The sequence below is a fragment of the Loxodonta africana genome, chromosome 9 (genome assembly GCF_030014295.1).
Source record: "Loxodonta africana isolate mLoxAfr1 chromosome 9, mLoxAfr1.hap2, whole genome shotgun sequence".
NCBI lineage: Eukaryota > Metazoa > Chordata > Mammalia > Proboscidea > Elephantidae > Loxodonta > Loxodonta africana.
Genome location: NC_087350.1, coordinates 79,206,816 through 79,224,096, shown reverse-complemented (window position 1 = coordinate 79,224,096; position 17,281 = coordinate 79,206,816). Strand labels below are relative to the sequence as shown.

The following is a 17,281-nucleotide window of genomic DNA, read 5'->3' as shown; positions in this document are numbered from 1 at the left end:
GGCCGCTGGGTCAGTGCGGGGAAACCGAAAGTGGGCGGCGCCCGCGGCTGTGGCCCTGGCTGAGACGGCGGCGGGAGCTGGACCCAGGAGCGCGGGGACGGGCCATCGGCCCCCGGAACTAGGTGAGCGCAGGTCCTGCGGGCTCCGGGCGCGACAGGTGCAGAGCGAGGTCTCGGGCGGGCGCGGCGCGCCCGGGTCACCAGCGGGGCATTGGCCCTGGCGGGGCTCGAACTGGCTCAGGGCGTCTTTCCTGCAGCCGCAGGGGATGCGCCGATCCCCAGCCCTGGAAGCCGGACTGGGGGCCGGAGGAGTTGGAGTTCCAGAGCGTTGTGTTGTAAATTTCTGATGGGAGCCCTCCCCCGGCCGCTTGGGGCCGTGCTGCGCATTCACCGGGGAGTCGGACAGACCTTCCTGCCGCCTGGGAAACTCGGTGCAGAGGGCTGAATGCAGCAATGGGGGTGTGGACAGGGGCGGGAGATGCTGACCAGGAAGTGGTTCCCGGTACCGGCGCGGCGGACCACGGCTGAGAGCCGCCGGAGCAAGGGCGAGCCGAACCGCGGCTGTTTGAACGCTTGTGTTGTACACCATAGGCTTTAAATTTCTTAAAGGCACGGACTTCTCTTTACAGACTCTATACTATCGAGACCCGCCCGCGCAGGCCGCTAAAGTAATAAAAAGAGAGGACACAAATACATTCCTGTCAACCCGTGTGCACCTGGTGGGTACAAAGCACCAAAATAAGTGGGAAACAGAAATCCACGAGTAAGCGGTCCCTTAACTTGCACCAGGATCCTCCAGCAGGGTCAGGTTCTCGGCCTCAACTTGCTGGGAAGGGGGCTTGGAGCCATCCCAGCTTTTCTGCTCAGATCCATTAATAGCCATGGGTACCACTCAAATAATTTTCCAAGAGCCAGGAAGGAGAATATGTATAATAGAAAAAGTCCCTGCAGGAAAGGATTCTGATAACTGCCCCTACAAAATGTAACAAAACCAAAACACCACTGATCTCTCTCATTACCCCCATCATACAAGTGGAAGAACTGCAGAAAAGAGAGGGGCTCTACCTGTGGATATGTAACAGCTTCCTGGCAGAGGTGTAATTTAGACCCCAATCCCTAGCCTCTCCCCGAACTGCCTTGATGTATAAATCTTACATAATAAAAAGGGCCTGGGTTTGCAGACCTGGGTTGGAATCCCAGCTCCTCCATTTGCTAATTGTGTAATCTTGAACAAACTGCATACTTCTCTGAGCCTGGTTTTCATATGTATCAAATGGAAATATTTAACTTATTTTGCAAGGCTTTTGTGATATTACTGTAAGCTCTTTGGCTCATGATAATAAAGAAAGGTTAACTTTCTTCCCTCTAACTTCCCATATTTTACATACTTGGGCTTCAGTTGGGCAAGAACATATTTTTAAGTTCTCTATTTTTATATGAATATAAATTGGCACACGTTGGAGATGTTTGCAGTTTCCCTCAACAGACATTCACTGAGCATCAGTTACATGCAAGGCACTGTGCTAAACACCCCCCTCAAAAAAAAACCCTTAGCCATTGAGTCAGTTCCGACTCATAGCGACCCTATAGGACAGAGTAGAATTGCCCCATAGAGTTTCCAATGAGCCGTGGATTCAAACTGCCGACCTTTTGGTTAATAGCTGTAGCTCTTAACCACTGTGCCACCAGAGCTCCAAAGTGCTGTGCTAGGTGCAGGGAATTGTTCCTGGGGCCTCTGGATTAGAACCTGTATCTCCTGAACACCAGTCCAAGGCCCTTTGGCCTCCCTCCACAGCCTTTTCTTTGCTAGTTAAACACAGTGAGGCTGTGATGCAGCACTTGGCAGTGCCTTCTGACTTCAGTCCCTGTAGATTGGAAATGAAATGTAATCCCTGCTAATGCCCTTTTAAGTGTATTGGTTGAATTTGCCTGAATGAACTATTGTATTCTGCACCAGGAAATGTAAACTCCTTGAAGGACCTCTCTTTAAGTTCTGTGTGCAGTATAATCTAGTTGGGAACTTAATATGAATATAAAGGGAAAAAATGCTTTATAATCCTACTCTAACCCAAATCTGTGCTTGAGCAGTTGGTCTTTCCAAGAACTGAGATTTGACACAGAGTGAGTGCATTGCATCTGGGCACTTTGAAGCTCAGCAGATAAATACAAGACAGAAGCTCCTTGGTCCTTGGAGTGAAATCTAATTTTATATTTATGTGATTTTTTTTTTTTTTTTTTTGAGTGAAACCTACCTTCTCCTCTCTCCCACCTTCGTACTTTCGAAAGTTTTGTTCTTTTTATTATTTATTCATGGGCCTTTTTTTTTTTTTTTTTTTTTTGTCTTTCAAACTATTTAAAAGTAACTCATGTATTTTTTTCATGTATTTTGCGATTTTTAGTAGAAGATGTGTATATCTGCCAGTCAGAGCATCTGATAAGCATAAGAAACCCCAGGTGGCCCCAAAGCAAACTTAGCTTTTGCAGCTTTGTCATGAGTAAGCAAACCCATGGTTTCCATTAGGTCCTTGGACCTCAGTTTTGCTTTGAAGGACTTCAAGCAAAGTTGAAAATCATGAATCCTGCCCACTCTCTTTGTCTTCCATGTAAAGAAAGAGATTTGAAATGACTTGCTCAAAGGAACACAGCTAATTAGTAGCAGAACTAGGATTAAGATCCACATTCCTGACTAAGCCACTTTATCATCTCAGGGTTCTCCAGTATGTAGATTTATGGAAAACCCTTACTTACACATTCTTTGCTATATAGTTAAATGTGCATGCATACTTTGGGGCTTGAAGACAAGAATAAAAAAGAAACACGCTTCCTAAAGAAACCCTAAGGAAGTATACCTGAGTACATTAATTATTATCTTGCCTTTAGGAAAGTTCAGTGAAGGAGTAGTTCAGGTGGTAACAAGTAGAAGTCAGCCTGAAAGGTCTTTGATGAAAGCCATACCTTTCGGAGGCTCAGTTTATTGATTTGTAAAATGAGGGGTTTGGGTCACACTAGATAACGTCTAAAGTCTTTCTGAGACTTTAGGGGCCTGACATTGATAAAATAGTGTCTTCAAAGAGAGGGGTAGTAGTTACCAGAAGCATACATGCTAAGGAGATACTCAAATACCCTGAACCAGGGCTTTGGACCTCATTCTGGTTCAAACCCCTGCTAAGAATTTGCATTTTCACCTCAGATATACTGAATCAGAATCTACATTTTGATAAGATCCCCAGATTATTCTTATGTATAATAAATTTTGAGAACCACTGTTCTGCTAGTGGTTCTCAGAATTGGTTCTATCCACTAGTTCAAAGCCCTGCTCTGAACAGAGAAGGTAAGAGAGGTTGCTTGGTGATTTCAGTATACTCTTAATAATTCTTCAGATTTATTTTGGAATTGTGTGCCACTCTACAATCAAATTCAGGACATGAACAATGTGATGAAGAAGCTGAGTCAAATAGAACAGTTGGAAATAATTGAGAAAAGAGGAATTTAGGAAGAAGAGCATAAATGAGAGCCAGAGTAGCTTGGCTAAAGGTCTTTGGGAATTACTAGTGACTGAACTCTAGCCATAGGAAGCAGAGGACCCTTGATGGCACAGTGCTTAAGCACTCAGCTGCTAACCGAAAGGTTGGCAGTTTGAACCCACCAGCTGCTCTGTGGGAGAAAGGTGTGGCAGTCTGCTTCCATAAAGATTACAGCCTTGGAAACCCTATAGGGCAGTTCTCTGCCCTATAGGGTCGCTGTGAGTTGGAATGGACTTGAAGGCAGTAGGTTTGGCTAGGAAGCAGATAACATGTAAACTATGAGGGAGGTGGGATCAATGGTAAAGACTTTCTTGGGGCCATTTTCAGAAGTATTAAAGAGAAAAGCTATGAATTTTAAAAATACAGTTTTGATTGAAAGAAGTAGTTTACGCTATTTTAAATTGTTTAAATCTTGCTTTCCCTAAAGGAAAGTAAAGGTCATTACTTTCTCCTATTCACCGTCCCCACTTCTTATACATTATTAGTGTCTTGGAGTACTCATAATTAATTGTGTAGCAAAGAGGAAAGGGACAGAATGAAATAATAAAAGGAGATAGCAAGTGATACCATTGATTTTTTTTGGCAAGCCAGCACAATTTTTTTATTTGGGTGTCACACCTTTAAATTGGAATGTGGAAGGTCCCTGTTTTATGCCACATTAAGAGATAATCCCTAAGAAAGCCACAGGATCTCTGAATCAGAATTTACTTTCAGAAGCCAGCCCTTTCAGGAACAGTGGTCTGAAAGGAAGCCCTAGCTTGGGAGCCAGGAGACCTGGATTCTTACTTTGGTTATAGCTGTAAAAATATGTGAGATTTGGAACAATTACCCTGGGCCTCAGCTTCCTGAGTTTGGAGGAGATAGTGTTAAGGTGCCCACTAATATGGCATGACTCTCCCAGGTCTCTATTCTGAAGTTGGGCCCACCATGCTGTGCTATGTTCTGAAGCCAGGCAGTATCCCTGGGCAGTCTGGAATTGTACACCTGGCAGGGGATCTCTGCTTCAAGACCCTTTGCCAAAGCAGTGAAGTGACTTGTTGCCCACTAGTTAGAGGAGAAATCTTGAAGAAGACCCAACGGCTTTCTTACCAAGCTTACCAATTTGTAAGTATGCTCATGAAGCAAGTTCAAAAATCTGGGAAGTTTCTGATATTTTAGATTTAATGCTGTACTGAAAGTTTCTCCAATATACCATTGCTTATGTCATGGCACACTTAGCCATTTAATTCTATTCACGGGTAGCTACCCATCCACACCCTGCTTCAAGGAAAAATTTTTTTACTAAGGAACTTCTGAATGCCAAGTATTGTGCTAAAGCACATAAAACTGTACTTTTGATGCTTGTCAATCAGAAAGAGGCAAGAAAAGGAGAAAGAAAAAGAGAGTGAGAAGAAGGAAGTGAGGCCAGAATGTCAAGTGCGATCTGTTGTGGTCATTTTCTTTCCCCTCAACTAAGTAAAGTCTTTGCTAGCTGACCTTGGTCAGACTTTGAAATCAAAGGTGCTCTGATTAAATAATTCCTCAGACCCACCTTCACTTTACTCAGCTTTTCAGGATTCTTATTCAACTCATACCATACCAGTCACCTTTGAGTTGACTCTGACTTATTGCAACCTCATGTGTGTCAGAGTAGAACTGTGCTCTGTAGGGTTTTTAATGGCTGATTTTTTCAGAAGTAGATCACCGGGCCTTTCTTCCAAGGTGCCTCTGGTGAACTCAAACCTCCATCCTTTCAGTTAGCAGCCCAGCATGTTAACAGGTTGTACCACCCAGGGACTCAATATTCAACTCAAGCAACCTCCCATATGATCTAGGGAAACCCTTAGGGATTTTAAATTGAGAACCTGTGTTCTAAAACAGTGAAGGCCAGACTTACTTTTCCCACCCTAGTCTAACTTATGGTTACCAGGGCCTGCCTGACAGTCTCAGGTTCTCAAAATAAAACTAATTTGAATTCTTTTAAACTCAAAATTACATGTATCGTAATACTTTTAGAGGATAAAAAGATGGGGAGAAGAGAGTTGAAAGGTGAAAATTACAGCTTAAAAATCTGGGAAGCCACTTTAGAGAAAATTCCAAACTTGATTTTTTGGGGGAATGCCTAAAAATTTGCTTTGGGGACCCTAATAGTTGCAATTCCAATGATAATTTTCCTCTTAATGGATGACATCCAAGATAAACTTGATTTTTATACTTAAAGGAAAGTCTTTTCAGGTACCTTTTTAAAAAGCTCTTGGAAGTGTAATTGCCATCTTCACAAAATCTCAAAAAATTCCATGATGGCCAAGGATTTAATGAAAATTAGAGCATTTTAAGGTAATATAGCATATTAGAAAATGGTAACTTTTTTAAAGCTTTAAATTTAACTTTTTTGGTTCAGTGCGTAGAATTCTATTGCTAATAATGTAGGAATTGCAAACGGGACTGAAGAAATTGAGAAGGATTAGAACAAGGCACACATCTGATGACAACAGCAGTTACCCTTCCAGGTCTCGCAGCTTCCTACTCCTTCTCACCAGCTCTGGGATTCTCAGCTTACAGCCCAAGAGACTACCCTACCCTCCAAAAAGTTGTTTGCAAATAGAGAGTTACAGTATTTCATGAAAGATAGCATACTTTTAAAAAGGGGAGACTTTGGAGAGTGGCATCTGAGGTCTTAAACGCTAATAAGCGGCCATCTAAGATGCATCAATTGGTCTCAACCCACCTGGAGCAAAGGAGAATGAAGAACACCAAAGACACAAGGTAGTTATGAGCCCAAGAGACAGAAAAGGCCACGTAAACCAGAGACTACTTCAGCCTGAATCCATAAGAACTAGATGGTGCCCGGCTACAACTGATGACTGCCCTGACAGGAAACCCCTGAGGGAACAGGAGAGCAGTGGGATGCAGACCTCAAATTCTCGTAGAAGACCAGACTTAATGGCCTCACTGATACTAGAAGGACCCCAGAGGTCATGGTCCCCAGACCTTGGGTTAGCCGAAAACAGGAACCATTCCCAAAGCCAACTCTTCAGACAGGGATTGGACTGGACTATGTGATAGAAAATGATACTGGCGAGGAGTGAACTTCTTGGATCAAGTAGGCACATGAGACTTGGGGGCAGCTCCTGTCTGGAGGGGAGATGAGAGGGCAGAGGGAGTCAGAAGCTGACCAAATGGACACGAAAATAAAGAGTAGAAAGAAGGAGTGTACTGTCTTATTGGAGGGAGAGCAACTAGGAGCATATAGCAAAGTGTGTATAAATTTTTATATGAGAGACTGACTTGTAAACTTTCACTTAAAGCACAATAAAAATTTTTTAAAAAAAAAGGAGGAGGAGGACACTTAATTTACAAATTGCAGCCTGGTGGTCAAGCAGAGCTTCCCAGCCTTCTCAAGTGCAAGGTCCTTCTTTTTTTTTTTTTAAGCTTTTGAAAAACATTTATGAAACCTCACATACTAGTAGATATACTTTTAATATCCATTGGTCGATAAATGTATAGCTACCAAACGCTATTGTGAATTCAATAGCAGTTGTTTCACGAATCCCAGCAGCATCTGTGTGCTTGTGAAAAGCAAGAATATATATAATATATATGAAACATTCACCAGTACTCAAGCAATGCTTCCTGCCCATCAGAATGCGTAGGTGCCTTACAGTAACACTGTGGTCTTGACCTGGGTCTGCTCCTTGAGAAAACTGGCTCAGAGTGGAAAGGCCCTGAAATAATCTACCTGACAGTTCTCAGCCACAGTTAAATGACACAATTGACTGTCTCAATCAGTTTATAACAATCATTAAAATTTACAAATAGTTTTTTAATAAATTGGACTCAAGGTTTTTCCTTTAGTAGCTATTCATTATATTGCAGTGAGTAGGAAGGAAAAGCAGTGGTGTTAGGTAGATAGAGAATTTCTCATTCATTCATTTAGTAATTATTTATTGAGCTCTTACTGTAGACTTTGTGTAGTGCCTTCCAACCTAGGAGACTCCTCTTCCAGTGCTGTATCGGACAGTATTCTGTTGTGATCCTTAGGGTTTTCATTGACTAATTTCAGGGAGTAGATTATTAGGCCTTTCTTTCTGGCCTATTAGTCTGGGAGCTCTGCTGAAACCTGTCCACTGTGGGGGACCCTGCTGGTATTTGAAATACCAGTGGCATAGCTTCCAGCATCATAGCAACACACAGCCACCACAGTACAGCGGACTGACAGGCGGGTGGTAGATGTCTACACATATGTGTATGTAATTAGTATCCAAGGCCCACTTAGATATGCAGATATGCAACAATGAAAAAGCTCCATTTTACTCAGAAGAGCTCTGGATGAGTAGGTGGGATGGATTGGTTTTGAAGTGAAGGAGAGAGTAGATAGGTGGGAAAGGTAGAGATCAAAGAGAGAAAGTTGAGACACCTGGCATGGGGAAGTTAGCAAGTGATCTTTTAGTTTCTGCTCTCACAAATTAAAACTTCCTCAGCTTCCGCTATTTTTACTATTTGAGGAAGTAACTGTAGAATAAAAACTCGGTGATCTTTGACTGTTGAGTCATGAACCGTCGTGAATCAAAGTATTTCCCCTGTAATCAGGAGTTTACTATATAATAGCCAGAATTTCTACTTCATACTTAACATATGGCAACCTTTAACTGTAAGTCCTAAAGTCCCCCTCCCTTTCCTGCTCCCTAGCACACTCATTCAAAGTAGGCACTTTAAGGGCAGGGAGGTGCTCAGACTACGCAGCCGTCTTCTCTTTGAATTTTCTGTCTGCTCCTTACCGTGCCTGCCTCTAGCTGTCCCACTGACTCAGAATCCACACCGCCCCTATGACTAGGTCAAGTCCACTATTGATTTCACATCACCTTTTTTTCCCCCCTCTTCTCTATGCTTACTGTCTTTCTTGGTCCCCATTTGTTGTTAATCCCTCAAGGTTTTTTTTTCAGTAGCAGTAGGCAGGCTGATAAAATGGGAAGAATGTGGTCTTTGGCATCAAACAGAACAGGGCCCAAAATCCTGGCATCCCTACCTCCTGTGATATCTTGGTTAAGTTATTTAACTTCTCTCAGCCTTAGTTATTTCCTCTATGGAATAAGAATAATACTTTCCTCCAAGTATTAATGGGTTTTAAATTTTTAGAGAATCTACATCTCAGAGTTTATACAAGAGAAATAAAAGCAAGTCTTGCCAAAGACTTGTATATGAATGTTCAGAGTGGCTTTATTTATAATACCTCAAATTGGAAGCAACCCAAAAGTCTATCAACTTTTCAATGAATAAACAAATTGTGGTATATCCATATAGTGGAACACTAAAAAAAACAAACAAACCCATTGCCATCGAGTCAATTCTGACTCAAAGAGACCCTATAGGACAGAGTTGAACTGCCCCCTAGGGTTTCCAAGGAGTGCCTGGTGGATTCAAACCGCCTACTTTTTGGTTAGGGGTTGTATGTAGCTCTTAACCACTACGCCCCCAGCTTTCCAGTGGAACGCTATCCACCAATAAAAAGGAATGAATTGCTGACAAAGGCGGTAACATGGATGAAATTCAAAAACACCAGGCAAAACTAATCTGTAGTGACAGAAAGCAGATTAGTGGTTGCCGGGAGCTGGGGCTCTGGGGGAGGGGGGCAGGGGAAAATTGATTGACTGCAAAGGGGCACAGTTGCAAGGAGCTTGGTTTTATTTGTTTTCAGGTTTATTGAAGTGTGCTTTCTGTACAGTAAAAGTCATCATTTTTGGTGTGTAGTACATCATCCAGATCTGGTTAATCAATTCCTGTTGATTCCACCACCTAATTAGCTCTCAAATTAATTTTCATTTATTCCCAAGGTCCCGTTTTCAGGTCCTCCATGTTTCCAAGAATTCTTATAATTTGTTTGTCTTACTCTTTTCCAATTTATCTTCCCCACTTTCTAAAATACAGAGCTGATCATTTTATTCCCCTATTTAACATCTAAGGCCCCGTGTTACTTTTGGCAAAAATGCAAGCACATTAGCATAACATAGTAGTTTCTTCAGAGTCTGTCCTTTCCTGCGTCTCCCAACCCCATCTCTAAGTCCTCAGCTTGGCGTCCTTATTCAGTCTTGTTCAGCCACTTGTTGTTGCCATCAAGTTGGCCCGACTTCTGGTGACCCCATGCACAGCAGAACGAAGCACTGCCCGGTCCTGTGCCATCCCCATGATCGGTTGCAGATGGGACTGTTATGATCACATGATTTCCATTGGCTGATTTTCAGAAGTAGATTGCCAGGCCTTTCTTCCTAGTCTGTATAAGTCCGGAACCTACAGTGAAACCTGTTCTTGTTCAGCGTGACAGCAACCTGCAGGCCTGCTCTGACAGGTGGCTGGTGGTTGTGCATGAGTTGCACTGGCTGGAAACTGAACCCCGGTCTCCCTCATGGAAAGCGCGAGTTCTGTCGCTGAACCACCAAGGCCCCACGCCAGCCACTTAACTGTGTGGGATTTCCAGAGCATACCATGTACTTCTCTCTCATCTCTGTGCTTTTGCACATCCTGTCCCCTTTACTTGGGGCTGATAACCATTCCTCATCTCTCCACCCTTTTCCTCGTTGCCTGGCTGATTCCATCTTGTCCTTCAGGACTCCATTCAGGCCTCCCTTCAGCTGGGAAACGTTCCCTGATACAGTCCCTCCCCAGGGTTGACTTTGTGACTTTTGACTTTCCCCTGTGTGCTCATGATATTCTCTACTCTTCTTATCATAGTGGTTATTTCCCTGTATCGTAATAACACAGAAAATATTCGGTAATGATTTATGGAATAACCTAACGAGTTTCAGGTCTGAGAATCTATTTGAATTCATAGACTAACAAACCTGATTATAGTAACCTGCTGCTGCATCCGTACAGGTGAAGATGCTGGAAGCAGATCTGGTTTCGAAGATGCTGCGGGCTGTTCTGCAGTCTCATAAGAATGGAATCGCACTCCCCCGGCTCCAAGGAGAGTACAGATCCTTGACTGGAGACTGGATCCCGTTCAAGCAGCTGGGTTACCCTACGCTAGAAGCCTACCTGAGAAGTGTGCCAGCAGTTGTCAGGATAGAGATTAGTAGATCTGGAGAGGTAAGAAGTTAATTTTACATGTCAGAAGGCTCAAACCCATTCTTTTTTTGTGTGGGTGATTTTTTTTTTTTTAATAATTTTTATTGCGCTTTAAGTGAAAGTTTACAAATCAAGTCAGTCTCTCACACAAAAACTTATATACACCTTGCTAAAAAACACCTTGCTACATACTCCCAGTTACTCTCCCTGTAATGAGACAGCCCGCTCTCTCCCTCCACTCTCACTTTTCGTGTCCATTTCGCCAGCTTCTAACCCCCTGTACCCTCTCATCTCCCCTCCGGGCAGGAGATGCCAGCATAGTCTCAAGTGTCCACCTGATCCAAGAAGCTCACTCCTCACCAGCATCCCTTTCCAACCCACTGTCCAGCCCAATCCACGTCTGAGGAGTTGGCTTCGGGAATGGTTCCTGTCCTGGGCCAACAGAGGGTCTGGGGGCCATGACCACCGGGGTCCTTCTAGTCTCAGTCAGACCATTAAGTCTAGTCTTTTTATGAGAATTTGGGGTCTGCATCCCACTGCTTTCCTGCCCCCTCAGGGGTCTTCTGTTGTGTTCCCTGTCAGGGCAGCCATTGGTTGTAGCCTGGCACCATGTAGTTCTTCTGGTCTCAGGATGATGTGGTCTTTGGTTCATGTGGCCCTTTCTGTCTCTTGGGCTCGTAATTGCCTTGTGTCCTTGGTGTTCTTCATTCTTCTTTGATCTGGGCGGGTTGAGACCAATTGTTGCATCTTAAATGGCTGCTTGCTAGCGTTTAAGACTCCAGATGCCACTCTTCAAAGTGGGATGCAGAATTTTTTCTTAATAGATTTTATTATGCCAATTACTTAGATGTCCCCTGAAACCATGGTCCCCAAACCCCTGCCCCTGCTACACTGGCCTTTGAAGCATTCAGTTTATTCAGGAAACTTCTTTGCTTTTGGTTTAGTCCAGTTGTGCCGACCTCCCCTGTATTGTGTGCTGTCTGCCCCTTCACCCAAAGTAGTTCTTATCTACTGTCTAATTAGTGAATACCCCTCTCCCACCCCCTCCCTCCCCCCTCTTATAACCACAAAAGAATGTTTTTTCTTCAGTCAAACCCATTTTTAATTGCTTGTTCAGCACATATAACTTCATAACTAGAAGTTGAACCGAAAAGTACTAGCTAAGGGGTTTGAGATGGGTAGTGATAGTGCAGCATCCAGAGCACAGCCTAGAACTCTGATGTCTTTTATTTTACCCCCAGATTCTTTGCATTGTAAAAATAGGTTTTTAACCACATTAAATAAAACTTTTTAAAGTTGAAATTTACCCAGTCTCACCATTCAGACAAAATAGCTGTTCTGGAGGCCTTACCTGCCTAAATGCCACACCCATCCACATACAAACCTGTTACCACTGTTTTTGCCAAGGTCTCTAATGCGTACCCAATCTAACAGGCACTTCGAAATTCTCACCGTTTGACCTCAGCCTTGCGTATCCTGTCTGGATCCCAGTTCAACTCCTAATTGATCATTCCTCACTTGATGATTGCAAGAGCCTCCCTGCAGTTCGTCTGTCTTAGTCCCTTCCCTCTCTGGCCTGGTCTGTCCTTCATGCCACCCAACCCAGTGCTGTCGAGTATGATCAAATTATTCAACAATTTTAAATCCTTTGGTTTCTCTGGATGAAAATGTTTTATATATAATATGGGCAATTTGGTGGTAGTAGAGAGATCTTTTATTGCATATACTCTGTGAGCCAGCAGTTTCAGTTCTTGGTATTTACTCAGTGGACAGTATGATAGAATGTAGACAAACCACCACCCAAAAGAAAAATAAAAACACACCTACCCCAAATGACAGCATTTTTCCTGGGTACACTTCTGTGTATGTAGGTACGTAGGATAGGTCTGGAGTATTTCTCACCAAAACTGGTAATAGGAAGGGAAGGGTGGAGGAGGCAAAAAGAAGCCAGGATCAGGGGAGTTGTCAGAGGGGAAGTTAGCCTTGTCTACAATGGTTTTTACAAAGAAAAGGTATACATTAATGTAATTTATTAAATATTAGTAATAAAATTGCTGCAGTGTCAGAGAATCTCCTTCCCTGACCCTCCCCAGTGGAAGCCCTCCTTTCTGTCTCCTTGGCATCTTGTAATACAGCTGCCTAAGACTCAGGAGTATCAGCGTTTTGTATTTAGTCTCTTCGCCTTTCTCTTTTGCCTTCACAAGTTTTTTGAGGATGAGAGACTTTTTTACCCCTAATAGTTGATACTTAATAAACGTGGTGAACACAAGAATGTTCAAATGTCTGAATGAATAAATAAGTTAATAATGGATCCGAGAGAACGTAGCTGTGTGACCTGAGAAGGTTGCTTAACTTGCCTAAGCCTCTACTTTTCCATATGTAAAATGGGAATAAAATATATCTCACGGACAATATAAGGTAATGTATGCAGGACACTTAGTATTCCATGAATTATCACTCTTGAAATGAAAAACAGGTTTCTTCGGATTCACTTGTTAATCCCATAGTACCCAGCACATTGTAGATACTTAATAAATACTTGTTTAAGGAATGAATGAAAATTTTAACTTGGGGAAAGAAGATGATTAAATGTACTCTCAATTATGCTTGATTCAACCCTGGTAGAAAATGCAAGTTTGCTCTAACATTATCAAGGAAAGAGAGACATGATGATTTGTATATAGCTTGATTTGGGACAGGTACGCTGTCCCAAATTGACTTCTGGGCAGCAATGAACTAAAAAATGTCTCTCCCCTCACCCTGCCTGTCATGAATAGATAACCTGCTATGCTGTGGCGTGCACAGAAACTGCGAGAATTGCCCAACTTGTGGCTCGCCAGAGGAGTTCTAAAAGGAAAGTGGGGAGGCAAGTTAATTGCCAGATGAGAGTGAAGAAAACCATGCCGTTTTTTCTAGAAGGTAAGGGTTTCTTTCATGCAAAAATCTTTAAGCCTGCCGCCTGTGGAAACCCTGGTGGTGTAGTGGTTAAGTACTACGGCTGCTAACCATAAGGGTCGGCAGTTCGAATCCACCAGGCGCTCCTTGGAAACTCTATGGGGCAGTTCTACTCTGTCCTATAGGGTCGCTATGAGTTGGCATCGACTCAATGGCCCTGGCTTGGTTTGGTTTTGGTATGAATACCTGCTAAAAAGAATGGTGGAAATGTTGCTTGTGTTCATGATGAACATCTTATATGTGTTAACATTCATGTCAAGAGAAAAATCTGAAACCTCATATTTCATTTGAAATTATTGAGTGAATGAGATGAACATGAATTACCAAATGAAGTAATTACTCATTGTGAAACAACTCGAAGCAGATTTTAATGAAACTTACTATAACCAAGTTTGGCTTTATTCTTTTAGGTTATTTGGGGGAAAGCCTCATCTAGATGTTCGACTAACCAAGAACTTAATGATTTAGTATTGTCTTTAGCAAATCATATCTTTTAGTACAAAACCTCTGTTTCCAGAAAACTGTGAATTATATAGTACACACAAGCATTATGGAAACCTTGTTGGCATAGTGGTTAAGAGCTATAGCTGCTAACCCAAAGGTCGGCAGTTCAAATCCACCAGGCATTCCTTGGAAACTCTATGGGACAGTTCTCCTCTGTCCTATAGGGTGGCCATGAGTCAGAATTGACGGCAATGAGTTTTTCAGTGTTAACAGGCAACTCACCCTGTGTTTCTTGAGCACTTAAATTCTCAAGACAACAGCTCAATGATAATACAAAACAGTAGAGGACTGAATGCCACAATGAACGTTTTAGACAAGGGAGTGATTGCTGTGAATGAGAGTGGCTGTGGAAGGCTTCTTGGCACAGGGGAGACTTGAACTTAGATCTCAAAAGATGGGTGGAATCTGGATTGATGGAGAAGACATGGGAGGGCTGAAGTATGACTGAGTGTGATGGCTTGGAAAGGACATGGGGTGGCAGCCACCAAATTGTTAAATTGGTGAGTAGAAGGAAAGTAACCGGTTAGTCTAGCAGATGGTGACACATTTTGGGGAACTTCATCTGCTGAGTGCTTGCCAATCTTCTCTTCTAGTGGCAACCTCCTCATGTCCTTACAAACTGTTCTGAGATAGATACTGAAAACATCTGGTCAGGGGAATCACGTAATAAAACCAGGGTTTTGGGAAGCTAATTGATTCCATTATATATGCGTAACTTCATAGGAAAACCAAAAGCAACGCTCAGACAACCAGGATTTTCTTCAGATTTTTCTGTCAACAAGAAGCCTCCTCCAGCACTGTTAAGAGATAAAGGAAACTCTCTTGGAGTTAAGTCTGGTGCCGAAATGCCACCTTATACAGTACACACGACTCTTGGAAGCGAAGTAGTGAAAAATGTTCCCACGCAGAGACACGTGACCTTGTCTCCCAACAGCAGGTATTTAGTCTTGGGCTATAAGGAAAAGTTTGGTGAACCTAAGATAATAAATGTTAAAAATGTATGTTCAGGGTAAGAGCTATGCTTTCTGTTGTGTCTAATATAAATTCACATGAAGTTGAGGAATGCATCATGACTAGTAGATCCACTTTTCCTGGCTACATGAACGTCATTCTCTGAGTTTATCTCCATTCTGTATTTTCTCTGTATCCTTGGTAATCGCTCCCTGTAAGATTCATTTTAAAAATGCTTATAATTGTTTTAAGATTATATTTTAGCATAACTTAAAACTTTCTCTGGAAATCTTTTTAAGTAAGTAAAGTCTGCTTGAGTTGCATACTCCACTGTGTTCCAGTAATCCACAGTTACACACTAGCATCATACAGCCATGCTTCAGAATACTGGGCTGGCAGTAAGAAGACAGCCTGAAAGTCTGAGTTTTGATGCTGCCATTTACTAACCAGGTTAAATGAGTTAAAGTATTTAATCTTTTGGAACTGTGGTTTCCTCATTTGTCCAATGAAAATGTTAAGCTATATGATCTAAAAATTTTATGATTTTTATATGGTAGCTCAGGAGTGGACACACTAAGACCCATGGGCCAAATCCAGCTCTCTTCTTGTTTTCGTGAATAAAACTTCATCAGAACATATACATGTCCCTTCATTTACGTATTAACTGTGGCTACTTTCAAGCTACACCTGTAGAGTTGAGTGGTTGCAGCAGAGACTGTATGACCTGTAAAGCCTGGAATATGGTGATTGTGACTATAAAGGGGTAGTAAGAGAGAGCCGTGTAGTGATGGGACAGTTCTGTATGTTGATTGTGGTGGTAGTTACATGAATCTATACATGTGATAAAACTACACAGAACTACACACCAAACCAAACCCAGTGCCGTGGAGCCGATTCTGACTCATAGTGATGCTATAGGACAGGGTAGAACCGCCCCATAGAGTTTCCAAGGAGTGCCTGGTGGATTCGAAGTGCTGACCCTTTGGTTAGCAGCTGTAGCACTTAACCACTACACCACCAGGGTTTCCGGAACTACACACACACACAGATAAAAGGGTATATATAAAAGTGGTGAAATGTGAATAAACTCTGTGGTTTCAGTTTCCTGGCTTTGATATTGCCCTGTAAGTTGTTTACCAACTTCCCATGAATCTGTAATTATTTAAAAATAGAAAAGTTTAAAAAAATCACTTCAGAAGCCTTCTATATGCTTTTAGTTTTAAGGGTTTGTAGAATTGTGTACCTTGCTGCCTTCAACTGTTAAAATGCTCTCATATGGACTATGCTACAGACTATTTTAATTACAGACCAAGATGTTGTAAAACATGTTTATCAAATCTTTTTTTTTTTTTTGAAAAAAGAGCCTAATACAAATAGAAAGAAAACTTTTAGAGAAATCGAAATACTACCTGGTAGCACATGTTATGGGCAACCTTTTTAGTTTTAAAATGAAAAAAGTTACTCTTAGCAAAATACAACCATAGCAGAAGTTTTTGTTTTTTTTTTTTAATTTCCACTTCTAGATCAATGTAGTAGAAACAGTTAAACCTGTCGTGACAGGTACTTAAACTTAGGGTCACCAAACCTTTTGAAAAGCTGATTAAAGTTGTGAATGCTTTTCTCAGGGAAAAAAAAAAAAAGCATGCACATATACATATATTTTTGAACATGTACATGTATCTTTGTACACAAATTCAGGAGATTGGAGAGCCGTGAAGCCCACTATTAAGAACTCTAGTTAAGAACTCATGCCTGCCACTTAATGAGCTAGAAGGTTCTAGAAAATAACGTATCTGATATTCATCATTGTAAATTTGACTCTGAGTTTACCATGTGTCTTCTCCAGTAAAATAGAAAGAGAGGGGTCAGAAGTATGACTATATGATTGATTTGTGGTCTCTCTGGTATATATATATATATATGAGGGAAAACAAAAACAAAAAACCAAACCTACTGCCATCAAGTCAATTTCGACTCATAGCGACCTTATAGGACAGAGTAGAACTACCCCATAGGGTTTCCAAGGCAGTAAATCTTTACAGAAGCCAACTGCCAAATCTTTCTCCCATGGAGCCACAGGTGGGTTCTAACTGCTGACATTTTGGTTAGCAGCCAAGCGCTTTAACCGCTGCACCACCAGACTCCTCATATGAGGGGAGGAAATGTTTATCTCCAAAATAATACAGTTTGTGATCATTGTATTCTATTAAAGTTACAGTATGGCTAAAACTTGAATACGTATGGTGCTGAAGGCTGAGGTTCCCATTAGTTTAGAAGGAGACAAGAGATGGCTGTATGTATATTGTG

General features: G+C 42.0%; 1 protein-coding gene across 1 annotated transcript in view; it reads left to right on the top strand.

Annotated features, from left to right (window-relative positions):
• TDRD7 (tudor domain containing 7) overlaps positions 1 to 17,281 on the top strand; it is a 65,380-nt gene continuing 48,099 nt past the window's right edge. Inside the window, exons 1-4 of the mRNA XM_003407847.3 lie at positions 1 to 122; positions 10,373 to 10,585; positions 13,342 to 13,483; positions 14,747 to 14,960. Coding sequence (XP_003407895.1) covers positions 10,379 to 10,585; positions 13,342 to 13,483; positions 14,747 to 14,960 — 563 coding nt within the window. The 5' untranslated portion in view covers positions 1 to 122; positions 10,373 to 10,378. The remainder of the gene's footprint in view (positions 123 to 10,372; positions 10,586 to 13,341; positions 13,484 to 14,746; positions 14,961 to 17,281) is intronic.